This window comes from Equus quagga, chromosome 13 (assembly GCF_021613505.1).
Source record: "Equus quagga isolate Etosha38 chromosome 13, UCLA_HA_Equagga_1.0, whole genome shotgun sequence".
Classification (NCBI taxonomy): Eukaryota; Metazoa; Chordata; class Mammalia; order Perissodactyla; family Equidae; genus Equus; species Equus quagga.
This window is the reverse complement of record NC_060279.1, coordinates 97,067,134-97,095,042: the sequence shown is the minus strand read 5'-3', so window position 1 is coordinate 97,095,042 and position 27,909 is coordinate 97,067,134. Positions and strand designations below refer to the sequence as shown.

General features: G+C 52.5%; 1 protein-coding gene across 2 annotated transcripts; it reads right to left on the bottom strand.

Annotated features, from left to right (window-relative positions):
* Nucleotides 1-3,106: 3,106 nt before the first annotated feature.
* Nucleotides 3,107-27,512, bottom strand: NUMBL (NUMB like endocytic adaptor protein). 2 transcript variants are annotated; one of them, XM_046684230.1, is made up of 10 exons: nt 27,275-27,512; nt 23,696-23,780; nt 21,562-21,701; nt 20,299-20,373; nt 20,135-20,209; nt 18,982-19,122; nt 11,744-11,933; nt 8,448-8,750; nt 5,721-5,843; nt 3,107-4,847 (listed from the first exon to the last, which is right to left on the bottom strand). In XM_046684230.1, exons 1-10 carry the CDS (start codon nt 27,296-27,298, stop codon nt 4,207-4,209), a joined length of 1,797 nt encoding a protein of 598 aa, XP_046540186.1. In that variant the 5' UTR covers nt 27,299-27,512; the 3' UTR covers nt 3,107-4,206. The 2 variants fall into 2 exon arrangements, with proteins under 2 accessions (XP_046540186.1, XP_046540185.1); XM_046684229.1 differs by having other exon boundaries at nt 3,108-4,847; nt 8,448-8,753; nt 27,275-27,510.
* Between the last annotated feature and the right edge of the window lie 397 nt (nt 27,513-27,909).

Sequence of the window (27,909 nt, the reverse complement as noted above, 5' to 3'; positions counted from 1 at the left end):
TTTTTCACAACCAGCCATTAAATCACATATCTACTTCTTTCTTTATTTTTTTAATCCTCTCATTAGAATGTCAGCTGCAGCCAAGCAGGATTTTTGCCTTTTCTCTTTCCCACCGCTGTATCCCTGGGGCCTAGCATAGTACCCGCTCACGCAAGGTGCCCGGGACTTATTTTTGAATGAGTGACTGGGTGAGTCATGCATTTTCCCGTTAGCTATCGCCCCAACCAGACTCTGAGGTCCCCGAGGGCAGGGCCTGTGTATGTCCTTGTGTATCCTCAGCCCTCAACACCTGACAGAAGCAAGTATTCTGGAAATGCTTCTAAAATGAAGAAAAGAACAAATAATGGTGGAAAGTAGATCGGTGGTTGCCTGGGGCTGGGAATTGATTGTGAGTGGGCACAAGAGATCTTTAGAGGGTGATGGAAATATCCTAAAATTGGATTGTGGTGCTGGCTGTACGACGCTGTAAAATCACCCCAAATCACTAAGTCACTTAAAACAGGTGAATTTTATGATACGATTATACCCAGTACATGAGCGCTCCCCGGGAGGAGCCCTGCAGGTCATCTGAGCCTGACTCTGTGCACAGCCCTGGGCGATCCTGGGGACACAGTAGTGACCAAGGCAACCCCTGTCCCTGGACCGTGACAGCCCGGAGGGGGCAGGGCCAGGCTGGGGGAAGCATAGGGGACCGTAGGAGCCCAGGGGAGGCTCCCGATCCAGATGCGAGGAGTCAGGGAGAGTTTCCTAGAGGGGCGAACGACTGAGACAGAGCCTGAAGGATAATGTGGCTCATGACTGCGACGCCAATTTTTTTCTTTTTTTACACTTTTTCTGCCTCAGCATCCGCCTGGCGGGTCCCTCCTTCAGAGCCTCGCATCTGGCCCTTCCTCGCGTTCCCGAGGCCGGGGCCACAAGGGGGCGCTGTTCGCTCGCGCTCGCGGGGTGTCTCCGGCGATCCACTTGGCCCGGCAGGAGCCGGAAGTCTGCGCAATGTGTCGGGGGTGGGGGTGTTTGTGGGGGAAACGTTCCAGAGGAGACCGCGCCAACAGGGCCGGCATGTGGCCCTGCGCACAGCGAAGGCGGCGGTGCCCCGGGGAGGAGGAGGACGCCGGCGCGGCGGGGGCTGTCCGGTCCCGCGTGGGCCCGTCCCGGGAGAACCCCGCCTCCAGGGTCGGGGCGCCCCTTGGCTGCAGCGCAGGGCGGAGCTTTCCAAGGAGCGCGGGAAAGGGGGCGCGGCGCTAGGCACCGTCCTGCGTGGAATGTTGCGAAACAGCCCTCGCTGTCCGCGTGGATGCTGGAGACGAGGCGCCTAAAGGGGCGGGGCTCCAGCGGGGGGCGGGGCTTTCAAAGAGCGCGGGAAAGGGGGGCACTGCACGCCGGCCTGCGCCAACTGGCATGATGTGGGCGCAGGGGGCGCCGGGCACTGCTGTCGGGGTGGGCGGGGCTCTCCAAAGACAACAGGAAAGGGGGTGCTGAGACTGCCTGAGCCGCATGCCCTGCTGTAACAACCTAGATGGGGGTGAGGTGGGGTGGTGGGTGCAGCACGTGGCCTTAGGTGGGACGAGGTCACCAGGCAGGGCGAGGGCGTTAACTGCACGTCCCTCCCGGTCTGCTGTGAAAGAGACGAAGCTTGGGGGAGTGGAGGGTGGGAGGCAGAGAGAAGTAGCGTGAAGAGCGAGTCTCCATCAGGCGTGGGAGGGAAGATGGGAAATCGGCTTAGAGGAGCCCATGGGAGGTCCTCGGAGATAACGGGTCTGTGCAGCTCCGCGGGACCAGAAGTCTGCCTCTCCGGGGACTGTTGCTGGGGGAGCTCTGAGGAAGATCGCTCCGGCACAGGGAAGAATGGTTCCGGGCAAAGAGCAGCCTCTGGCAGGGAAGTGGACCTTGACTCTGTCCCCAATTTCCTGCGCACTTTGTGGCCTCAATTTCCCCATTAGTCCAGTAGGTCGAATCATCCCTGTGGAAGTCCTAGGCCCTTTCTGCCCTGCTCACTTGCCCGCGGTTTGCAGAGGTCAGTTACTGGGATTGCCTTTTCTGTGGCTGGCCCTGTGCTGGGACACGGAAGTGACGGAGACAGCCCCAGACCCACCCTTCATTCACAGTCCAGTGGGGACCAGATAGTGACAGCCCAGAATGGGTCGGCGCTGAGATGGGGGAAACAGGCAGAGGAGTTAGGGCCAGGATGGGGGAATCAAAGGGCCCTCTAGGATCTGGAGAGCCGGCGCTCCTGACTCAGCCTGAAGGGGGTGAAGGGGCAGCCTAAACTTTGAAAGGACTGGATGCGGGGCGGGCCTTAGAAGAGGCTCCACTTCTAAAAAGAGGTGTTTGAAGCCTGAAGAATGAGTAGCATTCTTCAGAAGGTGCAGTATCAGGAGTTTTCTAGGCAGAGGGAATGCCGTCTGCAAAGGCTTGGAGGTGAGTGTGGCTCATTTCTACCAAAATTCTTTGTTCCCTCCCTGGGGATCCCCTGGGTGCCCTGGCAGGGCCATCTGTCACAGATCTCTGGGTTCAGGATCCATAGCTGGTTGATGGCTGTAATGTAAACTCTTGAGGGCAGACCCTTGCCTTGGTCATCACAGCCTGGTAGTTTAATGACTGGCCTTGAGGTCAGCCAGAAGCTGGGTCTGAATCTCAGCTCCCCGCCTAATCAGATGTGTGACCTTGAGCAAGTGACTCAATTTCCCCATCCATCAAATAGGGATATAATACCGGGTTTCACAAAATCAATCACCGCATTTTAAACAGCTATAATAATTTAAACATATAATTTATATATTACATATTTAAAAATATAGAATTTGTAGATTAAATCAAGGACCCAAGAAACAATAGGGAGACATAAAAACAACATGCTGCCACGTCAGATGGCACTGTGTCTGTACCTAAGTTACAGAAAGTGCAATTGACAGAACGGGAATTGCCAGCTCAAAGATATAGTATTCCAAACTTGATTATTTAAAATTTTAATAGTGATTAGCAGATTTTTTTTTTTTTTTTTGCTTGAGGAAGATTGGCCCTGAGCTAACATCTGTGCCAATCTTTCTCTATTTTGTGTGTAGGATGCTGCTACAGTATGGCTGACGAGTGTAGGTCAGCACCCGGGAACTGAACCCGGGCAGCCGAAGCAGATCGTGCCAAACTTAACCACTAGGCTACGGGGCCAGCTCCTGGGTTATAATTTTTTTAATTCCTTGGTTCAAAATTTGTAAGAATCAAAAATGGGGTGAGTAATTTTGGGTGCCCTTTAACACCCACCTCTCAGGTGCTGGGTCCGCGTTACCTGCTCCCTTGTTGGGACCCAGACGTCAGACAGGGAGACCCTTTTTACTCCCTCTTGTTTTAGGAGATGACTCAGGAGGAAGGGCTGTGACCATGCCACCCCCCTGGACACACACCCTGCTTTCCCGAGGGGCACCGTTATATTCTTCCTTTATTGGCTGTCCTTGTATAATACAAATCTGCAAGTTTAGATACAAAAAAATCTGGAAACAAAAGATAGAAAAGTACCCGCCAGGCACCCCCCCATCTCCCCGGACCCCTCCCCAGCGGGCACCGACGTGAGGTAACTGAGGATCTCCTCCCCCTTCCCCCTACCCCGCCTCCTGGACCCCCAACTTGGTTCCTGCCCCCATGAGACCTTGGCCCAAAGAAGAGGTGGGCCCCATGTTGGGGGCAGGGGCGACAGGGGTGAGCACAGCATTGGCAGTGAACGCAGCGGGTGGGCCAAGGGAAGCCCTTTGCTTGTGCTGTGTGTGGGCGGAGGGGATGACCAGACTTGGGGTGGGCACTCGGGGGGCGCCCAGGAGAGCCCCTAAGTGGGCACCCCTCCTGCATCCCACCCAATACTGGAAGGTGGAAGGTCAACAACAGAAACTAGGAAATGTAACTTGAACGGAGGGCGCTCAGTGGGATTGTGGCCATCCCCCTGCGTCTGGGGTGGGGGGAGAGGGGCATTGCCAGCCTGAGTCCGGCAGTGAAATAGGTCCCTTCGCCAGGCTGCATCCGTCCCTGAATTCCATCCTGTCGCAACCTGGGCGTCACAATGTTGGTTCTGTAGTGGCTGGGGGGGAGGGGGTGGTCAAGAGAAGGGGTTAGAGGGGGTGTTGGGGGCGCAGCCCCAGGGAGCAGGGCTAGGGGAGAGGATGCCCCCCACTCCCAGGCGTGGGGCACCTGGAGATGAGGGGGCGGGCAGCGTGGCTCGGGCTACAGTTCAATCTCGAAGGTCTTCTGCAGGTCGCCCGAGAAGGGGTTGGAAGGCTTTTCCACAGCGGGTTTGCCTTCTAACGCTGCCCACTGGGCCTCAAAGGGGTCCAACTCAGGGGCCGGGGCCGGCGCGGGCTCCGGGGGCCAGGGTGCCCCATTGGGGCGTGGGCGGGCCTGGCCCCCAGGGGCACTGGGCGCAGTGGGGGGCGGGAAGGCCCCAGCTTTCCCGAGCAGGGTGGCCGGCTGGGGCTGCAGCTGGGCAGCTGAGCAGAAGGCGTTGGCCACCATCTGTGAGGGTGTGATGCCCACCACGGGCACCCGGGGCATGGGCGGGTAGCCCAAGCCCGGGTAGGCGGGCACAAAAGGGGGCTGCATGTGTGGGGGCGGCAGGAACACGGCCACCTGGGTGGGGGCGGCATCGAAGGGCCCCATGGGGGCGGGGAAGGGCTGCAGGGCGGGGGGCACGGCGGGCACCGGGGCCACTTGCTGCTGTTGCTGCTGTTGCTGCTGCTGCTGCTGCTGTGCTTTGGCTGCCTGCGACACCTCCTCTAGCCACCTCTCAGCCTCCGAAGGGGTCCGCTTGTGCCCGGGCTGGAAGGCAGCTGCAGGGGGCACGGAGGGCTCGCCCCAAGCAGAAGTCCCTGGAGAGAGGAGAGAGGCGGATGAGGGGCATGGGCTGCGGTGGAAAGAACCCCGGGCTGGGCATCAGGCCCTGCAGCCAGGCTGCCTGCCTTGAGTCCAGCTCTGTTCCTCGCCAGCTGTGTTGATGCTGGGCAAATGGCTTAACCATCCTGGACCACATGAGGGGTCCGCAGTGCTGAGGAAATACACTTCTGAGATGTCAGGGTTATCCTGAGATGGAAAAGCACAGGGAAGACTGACAATCACCCGGCCTGGCTTCCCTTCTGATTGGTCAATGCCGAACCTGTGAGTAAACACTGTTAATATCACCCTTGGTTCTGACATTTTGCCAACATGCTGTCTTAGGAGGCCAAGATTCTGACTGCATGGATTATTCCCAGAGCATACTATTCTCACATACTGGGTAAGGTTCAACGGCTTTCCGTTTGTGTTGTCTAGGATTCTACAGTTCTAAATTTACGTTCTTTGCGATTCCAAGGTGCTTCTTGGTTCTAGGATAAGCTCATGGTCTAGGGTTCCATGGTGCTGGTTCTCAGTTCTTCTAAAGCTGTGAGGTCCCAAGGTTTCAGGGTTCCAAATCTGTTAATCTCCTTTGATTCTAAGGCTGTAGTTTTCTAGATTTTATGGTTCTAAGACAGGAAAGGTTAAAATTGACCCCACGGTTCTGAGATGACCCCATGGTTCTAATGTTCTCTCTGGTTCTAGGATGAAGCCCGGCTCCGAGATGACCCCGTGGTCCTAAGATCGTGCTACGGTAACCCCTGACTCTGAGATGAGCCACGGTTCTAAAGTGACACCCTGGTTCTAGAATGAGCCCATAGCTCTCAGAGGACACCGCAGGGTGTCTGCCCCAATAGAAGGGCTGAGTTTACCTGCTGAGGCTGGCGGTGGCCCTGCCGCTGGTGCGCCGGCACTGGCGAAGGACGAGCTGATCTGTGTGCACAGAGCATTGATGCCATCGCTGTCACTGGCACCAGGGGGCTCCATCTCAGGCACTGGGAAGTCAGGGAAGGGTGGAGGTCAGTGAACAGGCCCAGGCCGTGCCCTTGACCCCATGCCCTCAGGTGTCCCTCTCTTATGACCTGTGGACCTTTCCCTCGCAAGGTGTGTGGGTCAGAGGGTCCACTCTTCAGTAACCAAGTGGCCGTGGCCACAAAAATGATAACTCTGTGCCTATGTCTGTGTGACATCTGAGTGGTATAGCAGCCAAGTAGTGTGTGACGTTGGTTGGCTGACAGTTACAGGGACCCCAAACTGAGGAGGACCTGAAGACCTGTGCATAGCCACAAACCAGAAAAAATATTTAAAATGTTTAACCACATTCATGAATTAAAAAATATGTTCAACCACGTGTATGGCAAGAGCATCGACTGGTCAGAATGGATCTCGGCCATGCTGGTATTCACTGGCTGGCGATCATTTGTCCTGCTTTGGGTAGAGGACTGGGATCCTGCTCGCCCCACCCGGCCCAGCCCATAACATACATCATGAGGGCAGAGATGCACATGTGCCAGCAAGACAGGAGACCCTGAACAGGTGTGGTGGCCTCGTGAGGGCTTGAGCAAAGGCACATCCGAATAAACAACAGAGGACCACCAAGTGTGGTGTGTGACAAGTGCCTGTGACATTGCAGCAAGTGGCTGTCTCCAAGGGAGCATGCACGGTGTTTCAAGGAGCATCAGAAAGCAACTGGCGGTAGGAGCCAGCAGGTGTGACGTGGGGGTGCCCAGGTGGGAGGGTAGGTGGTTTCCAGGTCAATTCGATGATGACTGTGTGTGTTAGTCCAAACAGGTGTGCAGCTTCTGAGGGTGTGGCGTCTGAGTGTGACTGAAATCCAGGTGTGTGATGTTCTGGTTCTGATTCCCCAGTGTGAGCCAATCCGCCTGTGTGATGTATGAGTGGGTTGGCGAGTGTACACGAATCTGCATGTGCGACTTCCAAGTGTGTGTGACTGACTTCTGAGTGTGTGTGACACCTGCGGCAGAGTGTGACACCTGTGTGAGTCTGTGAAACTTCTGTGTGGCGAGTCACATTCAAGCAAGTGTGGAACTGGTTACAGTAGTGTGAAGCTTTCTCCAAAAGCCTGGGGAGCCTGCCACTTCTCAGGGAGCACGTGTGACAGCCCTGGGGGTGTACTTAAAGTCAGGCTGCATGAGGACAGCACATCTGAGGGTGTGAGATGGCCAAGAGGTCCTGCGGGACACAGAGTGAGTGTGCCTCATTCTCAATAAGCATTGGCGTCGGCTCAGCAGTCACCTTTTGGAGTAGCCCAGCCTCCTGGAGACAGCTCAATACCTCCCACGCCAATGCCCGAGGCCAGAAGAGGTAGGTGTCTCAGATCTGGCATATGGAGGGCAGGCCAGACCGCATGACTTCACTGACAGCTGGGAGGAGAGACAACCCTCCTGCCTGTCTCCCTCGGGCAAGACATGGTCCCGTGCCAACCTCTCTCTTCTCCCTTTCCCCCGGCAGACGTTGCTTTTAGATCATGACATATGCCACCTCTCTCCTTTTCCTGGCCCATGGCAGACATTAGGAATTAAACACAATGCTTTTTTCCCACTGAACTCTGCTCATCTCACCCCTCACCTGGCCAGATCTCACGGCTCTACTGGCCAAATGCTGGAAGACAAGACTGGTCCTTGTAACTGCATCTTCGTTCCATGCAAAACAGGACATTTCTACTGCCTCTCTCCTATCACTGCCCATGGCAGACATTGCTAATCGATGAGGATGCGCTACCCCGTTCATTACTGTCCCTGGAAGACATGGCTAATCAATGAGGATGGATGCTGCCTCTGCCCCATCCTTTGCCCACAAGAGACATCGTGAATCCATCACTGTGGATGACCTGACCCCCTGATCCCCGTGCTCACTTGTGCCCTTCACCTCATGTTTCCATGGGCCAAGTTCTGGGAGTCTCCCCTTGGGCAAAACTCTAACGCTCCTGCTGCTCTCTCTCTCCTCCCTTGCCCACGGCAAACTTCGCTAATTCACCGTGTGGTATGCCACCCCGCTCCTTTTTCTTGCTCATGGCAGACTTTGTAACGAGATCATGACGAAGGCCATCACTCTATTCTCCCTGCCCGAGGCACACGCTGTTAATCCATCACAATCCTCCTTTCCTCTGAGGCTGTACCCTTCACCTGGCCAGATCTCATGGCTCTACTGGCCAAATGCTTGGAGGGAGCATTAGCCTGGTGCTTCAGCCTCCTCCTGAGCAAAAACATGGCACCTAGGCAGCTTCTCTCCTCTCCCTTGCCTGTGGCAGATTTCGCTAATCAGTAATGACATATGCTACCTCTCTCATTTCCCTAACTACAGCAGACATTACTAATTGATAATGTCTTGTGCTACATATTTGCTATCCTTTGCCCATAGCAGACATTGCTAATCAATCATGATTTATACTACCTCTCTCCTATTCCTTGCCAGTGGCAGACACTACTAATTGATCACCATGTGTTCCACCTCTCTCTCCTTTGCCCATGGCAGACAGTGCTAATCAATCATGGTGTGTACCACCTCTTCTCTATCTCTTGCATACAACAGACAGTAGTATTGATCCTGATGTTCCTTCCACTGAGCCTGGAGCTCACCTGTGCCCTTCACCTGGAAGTCAGTGCGGCGCTGCAGCGTGGATGGCAGCTCATTCAGCCGTAGGCTCAGCTGCCGTTTGAAAGGCGAGTTCTTCTGGCTGAGTGCCGGGAACCCACGGAAGGAGCCCTGGCGGACCAGCTGCTCCAGGGGGGCATGGCGCCGGGGGATGGCGGCCGCAGTGGTGCCTGCAGCCACTGGGGTGCCTGCCTCACCCTTCTCACCAGGGGATGTGGTGGCTGGTGTCGGGGACACATGCCCAGGCTGGGCAGGGCCGGGAGCCGCAGTGGGGGCAGCTGCTGCCTCTGCTGGAGACATGGGGGAGACAAGTGGTTAGATTCCTCACCTTGGCATTTAGGCCTGTCCCGCCCAGTCCCCTGATCATTTTCCAGGGCTTTCTTCCTCACTGCATGTGTCCTGCCCTCAAGACAGGCTGGTCAGAGCCCTGAAATGTCCCTCATTCCTACCCAAGCCAAGACCACCTCGCCCAGGAGGCCCTTGGGGAATTGTTCCTGAACCTGAGCTCTGTGTCTCTCCAGCTTTCTGCCTCTGATCTATCTTCTTCTGCTGCTCCTGCTGTTTTTGCCTCTGAGACCTTCTGTCTCCCTTTCTGATTAGTTTAACTAACCTTTGGTGCACGACCAGTGTATCAGGCATTGTTCCAAGGCCTTGCAAGTATTAACTCATTCGATCCTCACAGCCATCCAATGAGGTGGATACTACCATTATCCCCATTTTACAGATGTGGAAACTGAGGCCCAGCAATGGTAAGTGACTTGCCTGAGGCACATGCTAGTCAAGGGGCCGGCTGACTCCAGTGTCTGTGCTCCGAATGACAGTCCTACCCTGACCCTCCTTCCAGCTGGTTCTCCACACCATGCTGTCTTCCTGTCATTCTGTCTGCTCTTCTCTCTGTTTCTCCACTTCCCACCTCAAGCACCTCCTCCCTTCCTCCAGTTGCGACCCATCGTTCCAGACCCAGCTTGGCACACTTCTTCCTCTGGGGAAATTTCCAGATTGTTCCAGCCCCTCAGACTGGGCTCCCTCCACTCTGGGACCGTTCTCTGTCCTCTGGGGGTACCTGGTCTCCCCACTCAGCAGAGAGGCGAGCTCTTCAATGGCAGGGTCTCCCCACCCCTGCCAATACACAAACCCATCCCCATCCTCCAATCAGGGCCTCACCTTGGCTCCAGCCTGAATACCGGTGAGATTAAACTCAGGCCCAGAGAGGGCAGAGAGGTCACCCAGCGTTTCTTCTCCCATCTTCAAGGTGGAGGTGGGGAGGTTCTCACCCAGGCCTGGCCTGGGGCCATGGAAACAGGCTGAACCAGGGAACCACCTCTGCGCCCACCTCACGTGTGACCTCAGGAAGGCCCCTCCCCTCTCTGGGCTCCTTTCTGGACTATAAACCTGGGATGCACATCCCTACGCCACCTCCCCAGGCCTCCTGGGAGGGTGAGGCAAAGCAGTGAATGGCCAGTCTTTTGGAATCTGACGAAAGCTTGGTAAACAGCTTTGTGGAGAGCTCACTGCTCAGTACTCCTAACTCGAAAGGGCTCTGCCTACAAGTGTGGGGGCTTGAGACTGCGAATCAGCGCATAGCAATGGTTGTGTGAGGTGTTTGGCTGATCAAAACACACTCTGTAAATTCTCATTTTGCTGTGCAAGCTGTAAAGGGCTTTCCACATTGCAGAGTACCTGGAAAGTATAATACCCTTCGGAAACAGCAAAACCCTTTGCAATCTCTAAAGCATGTGACAACATTCTTTGTAAATTCTAATATCCTATATAAATAGTAAAGAAATATTTGTAAACTGTGAAGGGCGGTGGACCCAGTGTTCTTTTGTAAACAGTAAAATATCACATACATTATCAGGCCCTCTATTAACTTCACTTTGCAATCTGCTTTGCCGAGGATAAAATTCTTTACAAATCTAATGGATGATGTAAACAGTGAAATACTTTATAAGCTGTGAAGAACTTTGTAAATTTGTAAAGAGGCTTGTAAATAGCCACGTAATTTACAAATAAAAGCATACTTTGTCAACGCTAATATAACAGTAAGTGATGAAAACTTCTGTTTTCCTAACTTTGTAGTTAGAAATATTTTAAACTTACAGAAAAGATGGAATAATGGAACAATGAGCGCACAGTTTCTCTGAACCTATGGTCTCCAGTGTTAACATGTTACCGTACTCGCTCTCTCTCTCCTTCCATCATTATTTTTCTGTACCATTTAAGAGTAAGCTGCAGACAACTCAACCCTAAAACCTTCAGCACGTACTTCCTAAGAACAAGGACAGACTCCTGCTAAACCACAGAACAATTTCTCACTTGGGAAACGTAACATGGATATGATGCCATTAGCTAATCTACAGCCCATATTCCAATTCCCCCAATTATCCAATTCCAATCACGTGATTCCAATCACATCCTTTATAGACGTCCTTTACATATATATATATATATAATCCAGGATCCAATTCAAGATCGCACATTGCATTTATTAAAACCTGTCAAATCTCTTTAGTCTCCTTTAATCTGGAACAGTTCCCAATGGTAAATTCTTTATAAATTCTAACAGAAGCGGCATTTTCCAAAAATCTTAAAACCAGAATCCACAGTAAGATACATAAATAAACAAAATAAAATGAATTACACTGTGACTCAGCGCTTAACACATTTACATTTTAAAAAAAACAACTGTTTCACAATTTATAGACTATGTGCCATTTACTTAGAATGTTAGAGTTTACCAGGTATTTTTCAAACTTTCTTGATGGCAACCCAGAGTAAGAAATGCCTTTTACATGGGAAACCATTCCACACACACACACACACACATACACACAGCCCCCTGCGTGCAAATACACCTACTGAAAGGGAACAATCCCTAAACTATCCTGACTCTTACTACATTCGATTACTCTGGTCTTTTCTATTCTTCTCTCTTTCACTTCTCCAAACTCCAGCCTCAGTCCAGTGAGCTAACTTCACACCCATGAACAGGTCTTGACACACAGTCTGAAAAGCCCAGGAGCCTCCCTGAGTTAGCAGAGAATACAGCTCTGGCTTGGGGCGCTCTCCTGGGATTTGTGGCCCACAGAATACGGCCCAAGAACTCCTTAAACTGAAGGATGCTGTATCAGCTGTAACCCAACTTTGTGGTTGGTGCCGTGCTTGGTAAACTGTAGAGTCCCTGTGCCTTCTGCAGCGCTCCCTGCAAACTGGATCCCCTGGCCCGACCCCAACCCGGGGCCCACTCTGTGCCCAGCCCTGCCCTCTGGGCAGCACCCACCTTTCTTTTTGTCGGCGGCCTCTCGCTCAGCAGGCCGCCCGCCCCCAGACAGGCGGAAGGAGCCCTCGCGGGCGAAGCTGGTGCGGCTGGCATCGAAGGCGGCCGTGACCCCGCATTCCTTCTCCCGCCGCTGTTTCCGCTCCAGGCAGGCCGCAAAAGCACAGCCCACAGCGTGGCTCAGCCTCTCGCCCTAGGGGAAGAGGTTGGGGTGGGGGTTAGAGACACCGTGTTGTGCAGACTGGATGCCAGGAGCCCGGGGTTCCAGCAGCTAGGTGCTGGCTGATCCCAGACGAGTCCCTTAACCTCTCTGAGCCTCAGGGTGTATTTGCACCACGAGGGAAATAAATGACAGCCCCAAGTGAAAAAAGCCAGAAACAGTGAAACACTGTATGGCTCCATTTATATGAAGTTCTAGAATGGGCGAAATTAAACTGTGGTGAAAAAAGTCAGAACAGTGGCTGTTTCTTAGGGAGCAGGGTGGGAACTGACTGAGAAGGGGCAGGAGGGGACAGCCTGGGGTGGTGATGACGTTCTAGATCTTGATGGGGGTTTGGGCTACACAGGTGTATGCAGTAGTTAAAACTCAACAAATGTATACTTAAGGTTTGTGCACAGCATGTATTTTACTTCCAAAGAAAAAGAGCTGGAAACACATATGAATTCTGCTCCATGGTATGCATGCCGGCGTGTTTAGGGGAAGTATTCTGACGCTTACAACTTTGAAATGCATCAAAAATGAGATGGATAAATAAGCGATAAACTAAGACAGATAAATGTGAATGACAGGATCTGAGTGGTGGGCGTCCAGGTGACGGTCACCGTCCAAGCCTTTGTTTTTGCTTTTGCTGCGTGCTTGAAAACATTTTCTAATAAAATGCTGGGAGTAAAAATGACAGTTGCTGTTTCTTGAGTGCCTACTTGAGAGGCTCCAAGACCAGACAGCCTGGGATGGATGCTGGCTTCCCACTTTCCAGCTGTGTGTTCTCAAGAAAATCACTTCACTTCTCAGTACCTGAGGCTCCTCATCTGTAAAATGAAGGCCCTCATAGCACCTACTTCACAGGGTTGTTGCAAGAATTAGGTGAATTTATATACGCAAGGCATGCAGCACAGAGTGAGGCACAGGGAAATACCACATACGTGCCAGCGTAAATCTGTCCAGCTCTGGGCTGAGCCCTGACTTGCATCCTTTTACAGAATCCTCACAACAGTACCAGAGGTGGACACTCTTATGAACCCATTTTACAGATGAAGAAACTGAGGCTCGGTCAACACACCCGTGATAACAAGTGGCAGAGTTGGGATTCTCATAAGATCTGTCTGACTTCTGTTTCCTAACCAAGATGCTCAGTCATTCTTAAAGTTAAACTTGGACATAGAAATCCTCAACAAAATACTGGCAAACGGAACCCAGCAGCATTTTTAAAAGATTATGCATGATTATCAAGTGAGATTTATTCCAGGAATGCAAGGTTGGTTCAATATATGAAAATCAATGAACATAATACACCACATTAATAGAATGAAGGAAAAAAACCACATGATCATCTCAATTGATGCAGAAAATGTTTGACAAAATCCAACACCCTTTCATGATAAAAACACTCAACAAAGTTGGAATAGACGTGAACTTCCTCAACCTAATGAAGGACATTTATGAAAAACTCACAGTTAATGTCATACTCAATGATGAAAGACTGCAAGCGTTCCCCTAAGACCAGGAACAAGACAATGATGCCCATTTCCAACACTTATATTCAACACTGAATTGGAAGTTCTAGCCATAGTAATTAGACAAGAAAAAGAAATAAAAGGCATCCAAACTGGAAAGAGAGAAGTAAAATGATCTCTATTTGCAGATGGCATGATCTTATATGTAGAAAATCCCAAAGAATCCACAAACTGTTAGTGCTAATAAGTGAATTCAGCAAAATTTCAGGATATAAGATCAACAAAAATTAGTTATATCTATATACACTGGCAGTGACTAATGCAAAAATGAAATTAAAATAATAATTCCATTTATAATAGTATCTAAAAGGATAAAATGGTTAGGAATAAATTTAAGCAAGGAAATGAAAGACACGTACACTGACGACTACAAAACACTGCTGAAAGAAATAAAGACGACCTCAGTAAAAGGAAATACATCCTGTGTTCGTGTACTGGAATACTTAACATTGTCAAGGTGGCAATATTTCCCTGAGTGATCTACAGCTTTAACACAGTCCCCTGTCAAAATCCCAATGGACTCTTGCAGAAATGGAAAAGCCGATCCTAAAATCCATATGGAATTGCAAAGGACCCAGATCAGCCAAAACAGTTTTGAGAGAGAACAAAATAGAAGAACTTACATTTTTTATTTAAAAACTTACTCCAAAGCTCCAGTAATCAAAACAGTGTGATACTGGCTCAAGGACCGACATACAGACCCAATGAAATAGAAGTGAGAGCCAAGATATAGACCCAGACATCTACACTCAATTGATTTTCAGTAACGGTGCCAAGGTTATTCAATGGAGAAAGAACAGTCTAATAAATGGTCCTGAGACAAGTGGATATTCACATGGAAAAAAAAAGGAAGTTGGACCCCTACCTCACACCATTTACAAAAACTAACTCAAAATGGATCAAAGACCTAACTGTAAGAGCTAAAACTATAAAATTCTTAGAACTTGGGGCTGGCCCCGTGGCCGAGTGGTTAAGTTTGCGCACTCTGCTGCAGGCGGCCCAGTGTTTCGTTGGTTCAAATCCTGGGCGCGGACATGGCACTGCTCATCAAACCACGCTGAGGCAGCGTCCCACATGCCACAAATAGAAGGACCCACAAGAATATATGACTATGTACTGGGGGGCTTTGGGGAGAAAACGGAAAAAAAAATAAAATCTTAAAATTCTTAGAACATAACATGGGGTAAATCCTTATGACCCTGGCTTTGGCAGTGCATTCTTAGGTATGACAACAAAAGAAAAATAGATAAGTTGAACTTCATCAAAATTAAAAGTGTTTGTATATCAAAGGACATCATCAAGAAAGTGAAAAGACAACTCACAGAAGGGGGAAAAATTTTTGCTAATCATACAACTGCTAAGAGTCTAGTATGCAGAAAATATAAAGAACTCCTCCAACTCAACAATAAAAAGACAAACAACCCAATTAAAAACATGGGTAAAGGATTTGAATAGATATTTCTTCAAAGAACATATACAAACGGCCAATAAGCATAAGAAAAGATGCTCAACATCATTAGTCATTTAGGAAATGCAAATCAAAACCACAATAAGAGAACCACTTTATACCTATTAGGATGGCTACAATAAAAAAATGGAAAATAGTAAGCATTGATGAGGATGTGGAGAAACTGGAACATTGTTACTGGGAATGTAAATGGTGCAGCTGCTGTGGGAAACAATTTGGCAATTCCTCAAAAAGTTACTATGTGACTCAGCAATTCTACTCCTAGGTATACACCCAAAAGAATCAAAAACAGGTATTCAAATAAATACCTGCACACAAATGTCCAGAGCAGCACTGTTCACAATAGCCAAAAGATGTAAACAACCCAAATGTCCATCAGCGGATGAAGAGAGAAACAAAATGTGGTACCTCCATACAGTGGAATATTATTCAGCCACAAAAAGGAATGAATGAACACGCTGCCACATGGATGAACCCTGAAAACATCATGCTAAGCGAAGGAAGCCAGTCACAAAAAAACCACGTGCTGTATGATTCAATTTGTATGAAATATCCAAAAGAGAGAAATCTATGAGACAGAGAGCAGATTAGTGGTTGCCAGGGGCTTGGGATGTATGTGTAGGGGCTGGGAGTGGCTGCTTAATGGGATGAGGCCTCTTGTAGGAGTGATGGAAATGTCTGGAACTAGATAGAGGTGATGGTTAAACAATATTGTAAAGGCACTAAATGCCATTGAACTGTACACCCTAAAATGATGGATTTTATGTGAATTTCACCTAAAAAAACCCCCTTAAATTAGGGAATCTGAGAACTCTACTGCTTAATGTTTAAAACCTGAAGCTCAGAAGAGGGAAGGAGGGGCTGGCCCGGTGGTGCAGCTGTTAAGTGTGCACGTTTCGCTTTGGCAGCCTGGGGTTCGCCAATTTGGATCCCAGATGAGGACATGGCACTGCTTGGCAAAAGCCATGCTGTGGTAGGCATCCCACATATAAAGTAGAGGAAGATGGGCATGGATGTTAGCTCAGGGCCAGTCTTCCTCAGCAAAAAAAGAGGAGGATTGGCAGCAGTTAGCTCAGAGCTAATCTTCCTCAAAAAAAAAAAAAAAAGAAAAGAAACAGAGGGAAGGAATTCAGCCAACGCCACACTCTGTACCCAGAGGAGATGGCCTTGCTCTTTCCTTGCTCTGATTCTCATCCCCAAATACTTCCCCAATGACAGCAACGGTTCCTACTTATGGAACACTTACTGTGGGACTCTGTTTAGAACTTTGTGTGTGTGACCATAACAAATGCTTCCCCAGGAAATCTCTGAGCAGCCGCTGCTATGCTCCCCATTTCATAGAAGAAGAAACTGAGTCCCGGAGAGAAGTCACTCGTCCCTAAGGTCCCACAGCCAGGTGGTCTGACCCAAATCCACACTAAGCAGGTAGCATTTTATTTTCCAAAAACAGCCGCAAGAAATTTCTGGCCCCGCATGCTCCCCCTTCAGAGGCAGAGCCTATGTCCTCTTCCCTCAGCCTGGGAAGACCTCTGTGACCACCTGGACAGACAGACAGAAGACTGCAGAAGCAATGCTGTGGTTTCTAAGACCAAGCCCAGCAAGGCAACTCAGCTTCCTCCTAGCTGGCTCCCATGCTCATTCTCTCTCTCTCCTTGCTCTGGAGCCCTGAGCCACCACGTAGGAAGCCCAGCTCTCCACGCGGGAGAGACCCTACTGGGGAGGTGCCGAGACTCCACGAAGACAGAGACATGTCTGGCCGTTCTCCTGGTGTTACAGCTCCAGACACCATCTGATTGCAACAGCATGAGAGACCCTGAAGCCAGACGCACCCAGCCGAGCCTTCCCCAGATTCCTCACCTACACAAACCACGAGAGGGAAGAGATCATTGCAAGTTTCAGTCACTAAGTGTTGGAGCCACTCGTTCCTCAGTGATGGAGAACTGATACAACCACTGTGCCGGGCTCGGGCAACAGCAGCTGCTCCTGGCTCTGGGTTGCCAATATTTCCACACCAGCCCCTGGCAGGCACTAGTCAGGACTGACACTCGCAAATTCGTTTTGCAGCCCTAGTCTGAAAGTGTGTGTGTGAGTGAGGAAATTGGGGGCGCTGACTCACTTCGGGGGCTCAGCGCTCTTTGGAGCAGGGTTTCTGTAACAGGAAGGAATCCCTGAGTGGAGACTGGTAGCGTCTACAGACAAAGGCATGGTTGTACTTGCTCAGGATCCATTCATCCTGCTTTTTTTTTGAGAAAGATTGGCCTTGAGCTAACACCTGCGGCCAATCCTCCTCTTTTTGCTGAGGAAGACTGGCCCTGAGCTAACATCCATGCCCATCTTCCTCTACTTTATACATGGGACGCCTACCACACCACGGCTTGCCAAGCGGTGCCATGTCAGCACCCAGGATCTGAACCAGCAAACCCCAGGCTGCCAAAGCAGAACGTGTGAACTTAACTGCTGCGCCACTGGGTGGCCCCCAACCATTCGCCCTGCTTTTGATACCAGCACGCCAAATGCCTTTGGAGAACTCCTCTTCAACATTCTAAGTCAATCTGATGCTCCACCCTCCCCCGGCCAAGAGTCAGACCAATCCACGCCCTCTCACCAGAATTTGAACCCAGAGCCTCAGCAGTGGATTCATCTCGGCAGTGTCCCCAGGCTGCCCTGCTCTCTGCTCTTTCTGATGCTTAATGCTCTGACTGCCTTTGATCTTGTGAGATTCCTCATATCCTGCCATTAATTTTATTTTGGATTTAAATTAGCCAGATTAGTTTTGCTGCCAGCAACCAAAGAATGCTGGCTAATGTAAAGGGCTGAGACAGTGGCTTCCTACCAAGTCAGGTGGGGTCTGAAGTCAGGGGCCACAGGCCAGCGCAGAATAAAGACTATATTTTCCACCATCTTTTGCAGCTGATGTTTGCATCTTTTGCAGGGATGTTCATGCAAGAAGGTTCTGACCAATGCGATGTAATCAGAAGTGTTACGTGGCTCTCCAAAAGAAGAAGGTGTGCCCCTCTTCATGCCTCCTTCCTTTATGCAGCTGGAATGAAGAAGTGAAGGCTGGAGCATGAGCATCCATCTTGGATCATGGAGTGGAAGCCATATTCCAGCATTGCAACAAGATAAAAGGAGCCACGGCCCCTGATGAGAGGGGAGGAGTCACACCAATGCCGCACTGCCAGCCTCTGGATGTCTTTCACACGAAACAGAAACAAACTTCTACCTTGCTGAAATGACTGGTATCTGTCACAAGCCTCAGACTCCCAACTGTGAGAATGCTTCTGAGAAGACAGTCCATTTGTTGCCTCCATCAGATTCTCAGAGGGGGCCTTGAACCCCCAAATATTAAGAACCACAGGCAAAATGAATGGAGGCTGAAGGAAGAGCAGGCACCCTGGGCGGTACTGTTTCAGAAGGGCCCGAGGGAGCCCGCTGGGGGCAGGAAACGCTCTACACCTTGACCTGGGTGGGGTTTATGCCTAAGCAAAAATTCGTGGAGCTGTATCCGGACCATCAGTGCACATGACTGTGTGGACATGACCCTCAGGAGAAAAGTCAGAAGAACTATGGGTCGCTTAACGACGGGGACACGTTCTGGGAGATGCATCATTAGGCGATTTTGTTGTTGTGCGAACCACTAGAGTGCACTTACACAAACCTAGATGGTACAGCCTCCTACACCCCTAGGCTTTATGGTCCTAATCCGAAGGGACCACTGTCGTAGATGCGGTCCGTCGTTGACGCAAACATCGTTATGCGGCGCATGACTGGTCATGAGGAGGACGATGAGAACTAACGTCTTCCTGAGCCCTTCCTACGTGCCAGGCGTTGTTCTAAATACTTTGTATTAACCCCCTCAGGTCTCATAAGAATCCCTAAGTCAGGAGCTCCGAGTACACCCTGTTTTCCAGATGAGGACACAGGGCAGGGAGAGGAGAGGTGAGTGACCCGCTGACTCCACCAGGCCGGTCGGGGCCGGGGCTGGGACGCCAGGGCATGCGAGAGAAGTCAGCCGGCCCCGGGCTTTGGGGATACTCACGGAGTCCTTGAGTGCCAGGAAACAGTGGCAGATCCAGCGGCGGGTGGTGCCGTCGCGGCAGATGTAGGAGAAGGCCTTGTCCAGGTTGCGGTCAGGGGCACAAAAGGAGACCTTTTCGATGGTCTGGTCTACCAGCAGGTCCTGGGAGGGGCCGGGGAGGCCAGGAGAGGGTCGTGAACTGTCTTGCACGTATTCATTCAACATTCCCTTAGTGTCTGCTCTATGGTCTGTCCTGAACCGGGTGGGGACCCAGCACGGCTTGAAACAGCTGTGCGCCCTGCTTGCACGGGGCTCCCAGTTTAGTGCGGGGATCAGAGCCATCACCAGATGGAGACAGCCCCAAGTCACAGCCAGGCTGCAACGAGGGAGGCACAGGCAGAAGAGGCAGGGCCGGGAGTCAGGGGGAGGCCCAGGGGCCTGCAGGAGCCAAGAGGAGGTGCATGTCCCAACTTGTCGGGGGAGTCAGGCAAAACTTCCTTGAGGAGGTATTAACTAGGCAAAAAGGCAGGGAACAGCATTTCAGACAGAGGGAACTGACTGCGCAAAGCTGTCAGTCCTGTTCAGTCATTAACCTAACTTTCATCATGTGCTGGCCGCCTCCTTGGGCAGTCTCTGGTCCAGGGGCAGGGAGTTCAATGGTGAGCAACTGGACATGCGGATCTGGCCCTACGGTGCTCCCGTCTGGCTGGGTAGACTGACGATAAACACACAACAGCTAACATTTATGGATCTGAACGCTTACGCTGTTCCAGGCACCGTTTTAAACCCTTTGCATATCCTTTCTCCTTCAATGACAGGGTCCATTTATATCCCCATTTTACAGAGGATGCAACTGAGGCACAGAAGGGTTAAATCTCCTAGCTGGGGTCACCCAGCTGGGAAGCGGGTGAGCTGGGACGTGAGCTGAGGCGGCTGCTCCCCAGTCTGTGCTCTCACCCACTATCTATGCCAGCTCACAAGTAACAGCAGGACTCAACTCTGAATTATGACTGTAAGGTGTGCCAAGACGTTGTAGGAGCACATGGCATAGTCTAGAAGGGCCCTGAGGGAGGAACATCCTAGAGGTGGGCAGGGACGCATTCTCAGCCTCGATCTGAGTGGGATGAGGAAAGGCGCCCAGTGGCACCCACTCCCACCCCCACCAGCCTCCTACCTTGGTCTTGTCATCCACCACTCGGAGGCCATCGGCTGACACCCAAAGGACAGACTTCACAGACTTCCGGCCCATCTGGGGTGGGGGAGGAAGATAAAGGGCCTGCTCAGGGCTGCCTCTTCTGGTCTGACCTTGCCCCCTCACTGCTCCAGCCCCTCACTCACCGCCTTCAGCTTCTTCACAGCGTCTTCGCACACGTGCATACCCCGAGACTCCTCCACCTCCACGTGGCCCAGGTACTTGGGGGGAGGGAGGGGGGAGGGGAGGACATGCCATCAGCACAGTAAGCAATGACTCCTAGCATTCACTGAGCAGCTGCAACGCATCACAGTGTCCTGAGCACATCGTAGGCGTTAACTCATTTACTTGGCACCTCAACTCTACAAGGTAGGTACCCACTCCCGGCCCAGACACAGAGATGACAAAACTGAAACATGGCGTGTAGGAGAGATTCCCAGCCTGCCTCTATCCCCGGGCCTTAACAAGTCCCTGTCGTCCTTCCGAGTGTGAATGTCTGCATCTCTGGGGACTGGCCCCACGCAATGACTGACAGGAGCTGGGGTACACACGGCCCAGCTCCCTCACCTATGAGTGGGATGGCTCTGTCTCCCAGATCCCCCCGTGGCATCAAGCTCAGTTGCCCACAGCCGTAGTTTAGTGACACATCCTCCACTGGCTGCCTTCTCTTCCTCACCCCCACCAGCATTTCCTGCACCTCCCAAATGGACCCCTCGGACTTAAGGGCTACTTCCAGGGGAAGGGAAAATAAGGTGGAGGGGCTGTGACCACGGTGTGTCATCACCCAGCCGGGAAGGGACTGAGTTGGGATTTGGATCTGAATCCTGCTGTCTCGCTTATAAAAGTGTAACGTGTGTTGTAAAGGGTCATGGTGGTCTAAACCAGAAAGCACTTAACAGTAGAAAGCTTTGCAAATGCTACAGAATTTCTGTGACTTTCCACTGCCCTCTGGAAATTGTGAGCTCCCACAGAATAGGGCGACTCCAGGCAGGATGTCCCCCAGGTAATATTTTCTTGGTATAAGAGAACGTGTGTTGGTGTTTTTTTTTTTTTGGGGGGTGAGGAAGATTGGCCCTGAGCTAACATCTGTGCCAACCTTCCTCTATTTTGCATGGGGATGCCACCATAGCATGGCTTGATGAACAGCGTGCAGGTCCACCCCTGGAGATTGGCACCCCTGAACCCTGGGCGCAGCACAGTGGAGGGCACGAACTGAACCACCACACCCCTAGGCCTGTCCACGTGTTGGTTTTTAATCCCTCCTTTGAAGGGCTTGGGCTGTGCAGTCCTGCTGCGGCATGGTCCACAGTTCTCTGGGGATGGGCGTTTCTTCCACACATGACAGGGTCTCACCATAGGGCCCAGCCCTCAGACGCATGCGGACAGCTCCGCCCGCCGCCCCCACTCACCCTGACCAGGAAGCTGCACGTGCCCTTGCGCACCGCGTCCTCGTCCGCCTGCCACTGGTGTGGGCGCGACGCTTCGGGCACGTAGGCTGGCTTCCGCCGGCGCAGGCTCTGCCGTAACTTGTTCATGGTGCCCGCCCCGTCTGGTGACACAGGACAGGGGTGCAGGTCAAGGGCGGGGTCAGAGGCATGGGGCTCAAGGGGGAGGGAGACAGTGTTCAGGGAGCACGGGGTCAGCTAGCATGGGAGTAGGGTTACCGGGTTAGGGGTCACTGGGCAGAGGACATGACATTCAGGGAACATGGATCAGCAGCGGTCAGGGGACGCCCGGAAAGGGGGCAACAGAGGCAGGGGAGTGTGAGAGTCAGCAGTGGGGGTTCAGGAGACATGGACTAAGGGGCATGGCAGTTGGGGATGGAGCGCTCACAGCTTTTCGGGGTCTGGAGATTAGGGATCTGAGTCAAGAGGCATGAACATCCAAAGTAATGGAAAGGCATGGGGTTAGAGGGCATAGGCGTCAGGGGTCACAAGGTCAGGGGATGAAGTGGTCAGAGGGCAAAGGGGTTGGGAGTTGCATGGGTCAAATGTGGGGTGACTCAGAAGGTCCAGGGATTGAGGTCCAGAGCCCAGGCCAGAGGCGGGTGGGGAACGGGAGCTTGTCTCTGTGCCTCTGAGATACCGCCCCTCTGACAAGTAGGTCTAGGGTAAGGCAGGGGCCCCGGGGGCGGTGTGCACCTGTGACCATCAGAGGTAGGGGGAGGGGAGGGGGCGTGGCCAGCCACAAAGACGGTCTTCATTGACTAGGACAGTCTTCACTGACTGATAAGCCATACTGACAGTCCCAGGAGGAGGGTGAAGGGACACCCAGGACAGAGCACCAACAGCAGGGGGGGACTGTGTGTGTGTGCAAGCTGGTGTGCAGCTGGTGTGTTCCTGAATGGTACCTATGAGGGTGTCTAGATCTGAGCATGCAACTTTTGTCTGTGAGTGTATTTCTGAAGGCTGTATGGAAGGACGCAGGTCTGAGAACGGCTGTTTATGAGTGTGTGTCTGTGAATGCTGTCCCTGAGGGGGTCTGTGTCCAGGAGTGTAGCTGTGGTCTGTGAGTGCAGGTCCCTGAAGGTTGTTGCTGAAGGGTATCCATGTGTGAGAGTGGCTGTGCGTGTGTGTCATGGAATGTTGCCTGTGAGGATGTCTGTTTGAGCATGAGGCTGTTGTCTTTGCAAGGGTATGTCCATGACTGTTGTCTTTGAAGCTGTGTCTCTGTGAGAGTGTGGCTGTTGTCTTTAGGACTGTTGCCTGTGACGTTGTGTCTGTGAGAGTTGCCCCAGAGACCATGTCGCTGTCCAAGAGTGCAGCTGTTGGTGGGGAGGCTGTTGTTTGTGAGGGTGTGTCTGCATCAGAGCATGTGGCCACTATCAAAGTGAGTTGGGTCCATGGGTGTTGTTCTGAGGGGGTGTCAGTAGGCAACTGCACGTCCATGAGGGTGTGTGAGAAACAGTCCAATGAGGCTGTCGTCTTTGAGAGTGTGTTCATGAGGCTTATTTGTGAGGAGGTGACTGTGTGAGAAGGTGGCTCCTGTCTATGAGAGTGCTGAGTATTCTATGTGAGACTGCGTCTGTGGGCAAAAGTGTGGCTCTTTGTGAGAGCATGGCTCCATGGGTACTGTCTGGAAGGCTGTGTCTGCTTGTGAAAGTACAGCTGTTGTCTATAAAAGTGTGGGTATGTGCGTGTTGTCTGGGAGACTATCTGTGTGTCAGAGTGTGTCCCTTGGGAGTGTGTATCTGAGTCTGTATCTGGTTAGTGTCCGTAGTCGCCTGTGTGAGGGAGCCTGGGTGTTGTCTCAGAATGTGTCTGTTTGTTTGTGTGACCCTGCACCTGTGGGTGTGGGGATGTCGGTGTGTGTCTGAATGTCTGAGTGTGTGTGTGACATAGTCTAGGTGTGTGTGTGTGTGTGTGTGTGTGTGTGTGAATAAGTCGGGCTGTGACGGTTACTGAGTGTGCAGGGAAGAGGTCTGAGGGTGTCCACTCATGAAGGTGATTAGGCCTCTGTGACCGCAGGGGCAGTTCCTCTGATGGTGCTAGGCAGACCCACCCAGCCACTCAGCCCCTGCCCTGTCCCCAGCTGGTCACTCACCTGGCTCCGTCCTGGAGGTTTCAGGGGGCCCCAGGGCCCCACAGGGGGCTGGGGGCAGATGCTGCTCAGGCCTCCTGGGTCCGCCCTGCCCGAGGAAGGGAGAAGAAGGTAAGAAGCTGGCTTGGGATGGGGTTCAGTCCTCTCCCTCACCCCCTCTTTGGACATCAGCCAACACCCCTCCATCTCAGGCTCCCTGATGAGAGCCCTGGTTGTCATAGCAACTGTTACTAGAGAGATGAGCCACCTGGTTGCAAGGGCCCAGGAATGAGTAGGTGTGTTTGGGGGGCATTTGTTGGGGATGTCCCAGCCTCAGGAGGCCCTCAGTACCCAAGGAGATGGTGTCAGGAGGGAGTAACCTTGCTATCTAGACACACGTCCAGGGATACACACAAACATACAGCCATATGTATACATGCAACTCATGGCCACGGTTGTCCCTAGCACCTAGTGACAGCTCTGTGCTTTTACTTACACACAGGCACAACCACAGCCACACACACCAGATGACACAGATACCCATAAATGGTCACAACCACTGTAAACATCTGGTCACATACCTGTGTTCACAGGCATACACAGTCTCCATTACGGACACTGGTCCACCTGCCCACGGGGAGTCCCAGCCTGCCTAGGCACTGCCACAAACGTCTGCTCACATCAGCTGCTGGCATTCGGTCACTTCTATTTTCTCAGCCACACACAAACAGCTGGGGCCAGGCACACCCACCAGAGTGGCACAGGCACAGCCACACCAATGACAGTCATGTTTCCTCAGGCACCCACCCAAGATCCTCATGTCACATACCCACCCACAGAGAATCACACCCAGTCAGAGGTCATCCACTAGCACTAAGCCACACAGACACAATCACAGCACACACACTTGTCATACATAGCTCACTCCTGCATGTTGACATCTGGTCATGGATGCCTGTGGACATACTGACACGAATTTGGTCACACACGGCCACACCCCATCACAGCCATGTGTTTGATCATCTACAGCACACAGCTGTGCATGGACACTCAACCCCTTCTATCAGTCACACCAACACAACTTCTTGGTCACACACTGTCACACATACCCAGTTGTAGGGACACACATTTGGTCATAGTATCAGCCACACTTATATGGACAGTCCTCCATACCCAATCACACAGAGACACTGATGGCCACGGCCCAGGTGTTATAAACACATACCCCCGTGCCCCCCAAAACACTCAAGACACACATACAACCACCCAGAGACAACCATCCCTAAGGATGGCCACACTCAGACACAGTCGCAAAGTCGGTGGTGAGAGTCACAGCCATACACATTTCAGAAATGGTCATGTATGCAAAGTCACATAGCATCAGTGTCCGTAGTACCCAGCCATATATCACAGTCATAATACCGTCACCCAATGTGCCATGGCATACCACCACAGAAAAACACATAGTCTCTTTTCATGCAAACACACAAGTCACACACACAAGTATGTAGCCACACACAACCACAGCCCCATGTGGACTGACACATAATATCGCATACATAGAGATATTAGCACATAATTTCCATTTTACACATCAAAAGCGCACCGGCGGGTGTATGCTCAGAAAGGCAGTGACCCAGACGTAGCTTGATAGCTGCGTTTACACAGAAGACACGGTTCCTGACAGAGCCATGTACGCAGTGGCCCTGTCACCAAATCACACAGATTCAAACACAAGCAGTCCAGCATGCATGCAGACACACACACACCAAACAGTCACACAGCTACAGACACACACACTCTCACAGACATGACACAGACACAAGTACATATGGTTACCCAGGGTCACAGACATGCAGGTCACATAAAAATATAGAAGCCACAGTCACATACACACATCCGCACAAACACACACAAGTTGCCTGGTGCCACCACACACAGACACACCTACAGTTTCAGTCACACACAATGAAATAACCCACTATTAATAGTCAGCCAGGGTTTCAGACCTCAACTCAAATACACAACCCAAATCACACATACACAACTATAAATGTACACGGTCACTCAGTATCAACACACAGAGCTAGGTGCAGTCATTTATACCACCTGGTCACACACACAGATGTGGCCATGAACACACAACCACTGTCATACAAACATACAAGTCACAGTGCCACCACACCACCCCAGTCACATAGGCACAATGTGACTTCGTATACAATGGCAGTCACACACCCAGAGTTGCAGGGACATTGTGTAACACACAGCCACATGCGTGACACATATAAAATCAGTTACAGACACAACCACAAACACAGTCATTGGGAGAGTCGTACATGGACAGTCATAGACACAATTCTACTTACACACGGTCACAACTCCACCCACATCTTTAGTTAGCCACACACATGCCCCAAACCAGACTCAACGCATACATTGTCACATACCCAGTGATAGTCACCAAGGCACACAAACATAGGGTCACAAAAGATGTAACCACAGACACAACCACACAGTCACAACCACATACACACTCAAACACAGAAAGACTAAATAGTACAGTGTTCTGCACAGTGAGCAGCTATCACACACTCACACAAATGCTGAGCTCACACACAGACACAATCACAAACACTGCCAGACACAACCACAAAACAGACACACAACACAGCTACAGTAACACAAACATGGGGTCACAGTTAGCCACCTCCCCATCCGTTGCTTTCCCTTGTCCCCCCAGGTACCACACACAAAGCCACCGTCACGCAGACGCTGCAGACAGACAGGGCTGTACCCGGTCCCTGGGGAGCCGCCCCCCCCCCAGCACGAATCTGGGGGGTCAGAACTGGGAGAGGAAGGCGGCGCATTGTCTGCGGGTGGGGCTGCTCCCAGACAGCTGGGCAGCCCCAGGGACAAAAGGGGTGGCCCAGGGGACCTGTACCCTGGGACCCTTGATCAAGCCTTGGGGGGGGGGGCTAAAATTTCCCTTATTTTATTCAGGCTAGGGAGGGGATGGAGTCCCAGGCACAGGGAGCTTGTTTTGAAAAGGGTCTATTCTGGGACGCCGCCCAAGGATTGGGGGGATGCTGTGCTCAGGACGCCCTGAAGCCTGGGGACAGACTGTGTCTGGAATGCCCCCAGGCCTTGGCTTGGTGGGGACGCTGTGCCCAGGGACCCCATTCCCAAGACCTTGCCTAGACGGTTGTTGTGCTTCGAGATCCCCTCAGGCAGGGAGGCGTTGGGGCTGCGTCTGGTCTGGAATCGCCTCCCGGAGGCCTTGGCTTCATATGGGGGTTGTGTCCCGGACCCATCCCCAAAACCTTGCCTGGGGGGTTGTACCTAGAATCTATCCCCCTGTCCTTGATCTTTTTGATGGGGTAGGTCTACCTCTAGGGCCTTGGCAAGAGAGGGCCTGTGCGCAAGACCCCTATCTCCCAATCTTTGGCTTGGTGGGGGCCTGTTCCTGGACCCCCACCCACGACTACCCTCCCCAGCCCTCGCACCCTCTCTCCATCCGGGCGCTGCGGCTGCCTCCCACCCTCCGCCACATCAGCAGCGGCGCCGCCCCCCACCCGAGCCCCCCTCTCCCGCCCTTCTCACGCTGGCCGCCGCGGTGCGGGACATCCAGGGCCCGGGCGCCCCCGCCTCCCGCGGCCCCGGCTGGGCCCGGATCCCCGAGCGCTGCTGCTGCTGTGGCGGCGGCGGCGGCAGCTCAGTCTGACGCGGGCCGGGGCCGGGGGCCGGGGGCTGGCGCGGGATGCACGCGCGCGAGCCTGCTCCGCTCCCCGGAGGATTCCGTTCCGGGGGCGGGGGTGCGCCCCTCCCGCCTCAGCTCCCCGCCCCAGCCCCGCCCATTGGTCCGCCGCCTGCTGGATATGCAAAGAGGCCCCGCCCCTGCCCGGCGCCTCGCCGCTCAAGCCCCGCCCCTTGACCGTAGGCCACGCCCACACGCAAAACACGATCCCGCCTTCCCCGGTGCGGCCACCGCCCCGCCACGCCCATTGGCCGGTCCCTGACAGGGCAGGTACAAGAGCCTCGCTGAGCCCTGTCCCCAGGCTTAGGCTCCGTTCTCCTCCGTGACCCTTGACCTCAGAGCCCCCTCTGTCCCGCGTCCGACAGAGTTCCTTCGGGAGGCGCCATGCCGCCCCACATACCCAAATGTTCCCGCTAACCCCACGGTTCTCCCAGCCCAGCGGGGGCGGGCAGAAGCGGTGACGAGGCACTTTTTGCAAGGA

What these genes read in the sequence shown, in the direction of transcription:
- NUMBL (XM_046684229.1), bottom strand. Translation starts at nt 27,298, where the DNA reads ATGTCCCGCACCGCGGCGGCCAGC. An exon ending in CCCGCACCGCGGCGGCCAGC is followed by an intron (nt 23,781 to 27,274) that starts GTGAGAAGGGCG and finishes TTCCTCGGGCAG; the next exon opens with GGCGGACCCAGGAGGCCTGA. An exon ending in TGGTGGATGACAAGACCAAG is followed by an intron (nt 19,123 to 20,134) that starts GTAGGAGGCTGG and finishes GGCCCCTCCCAG; the next exon opens with GACCTGCTGGTAGACCAGAC.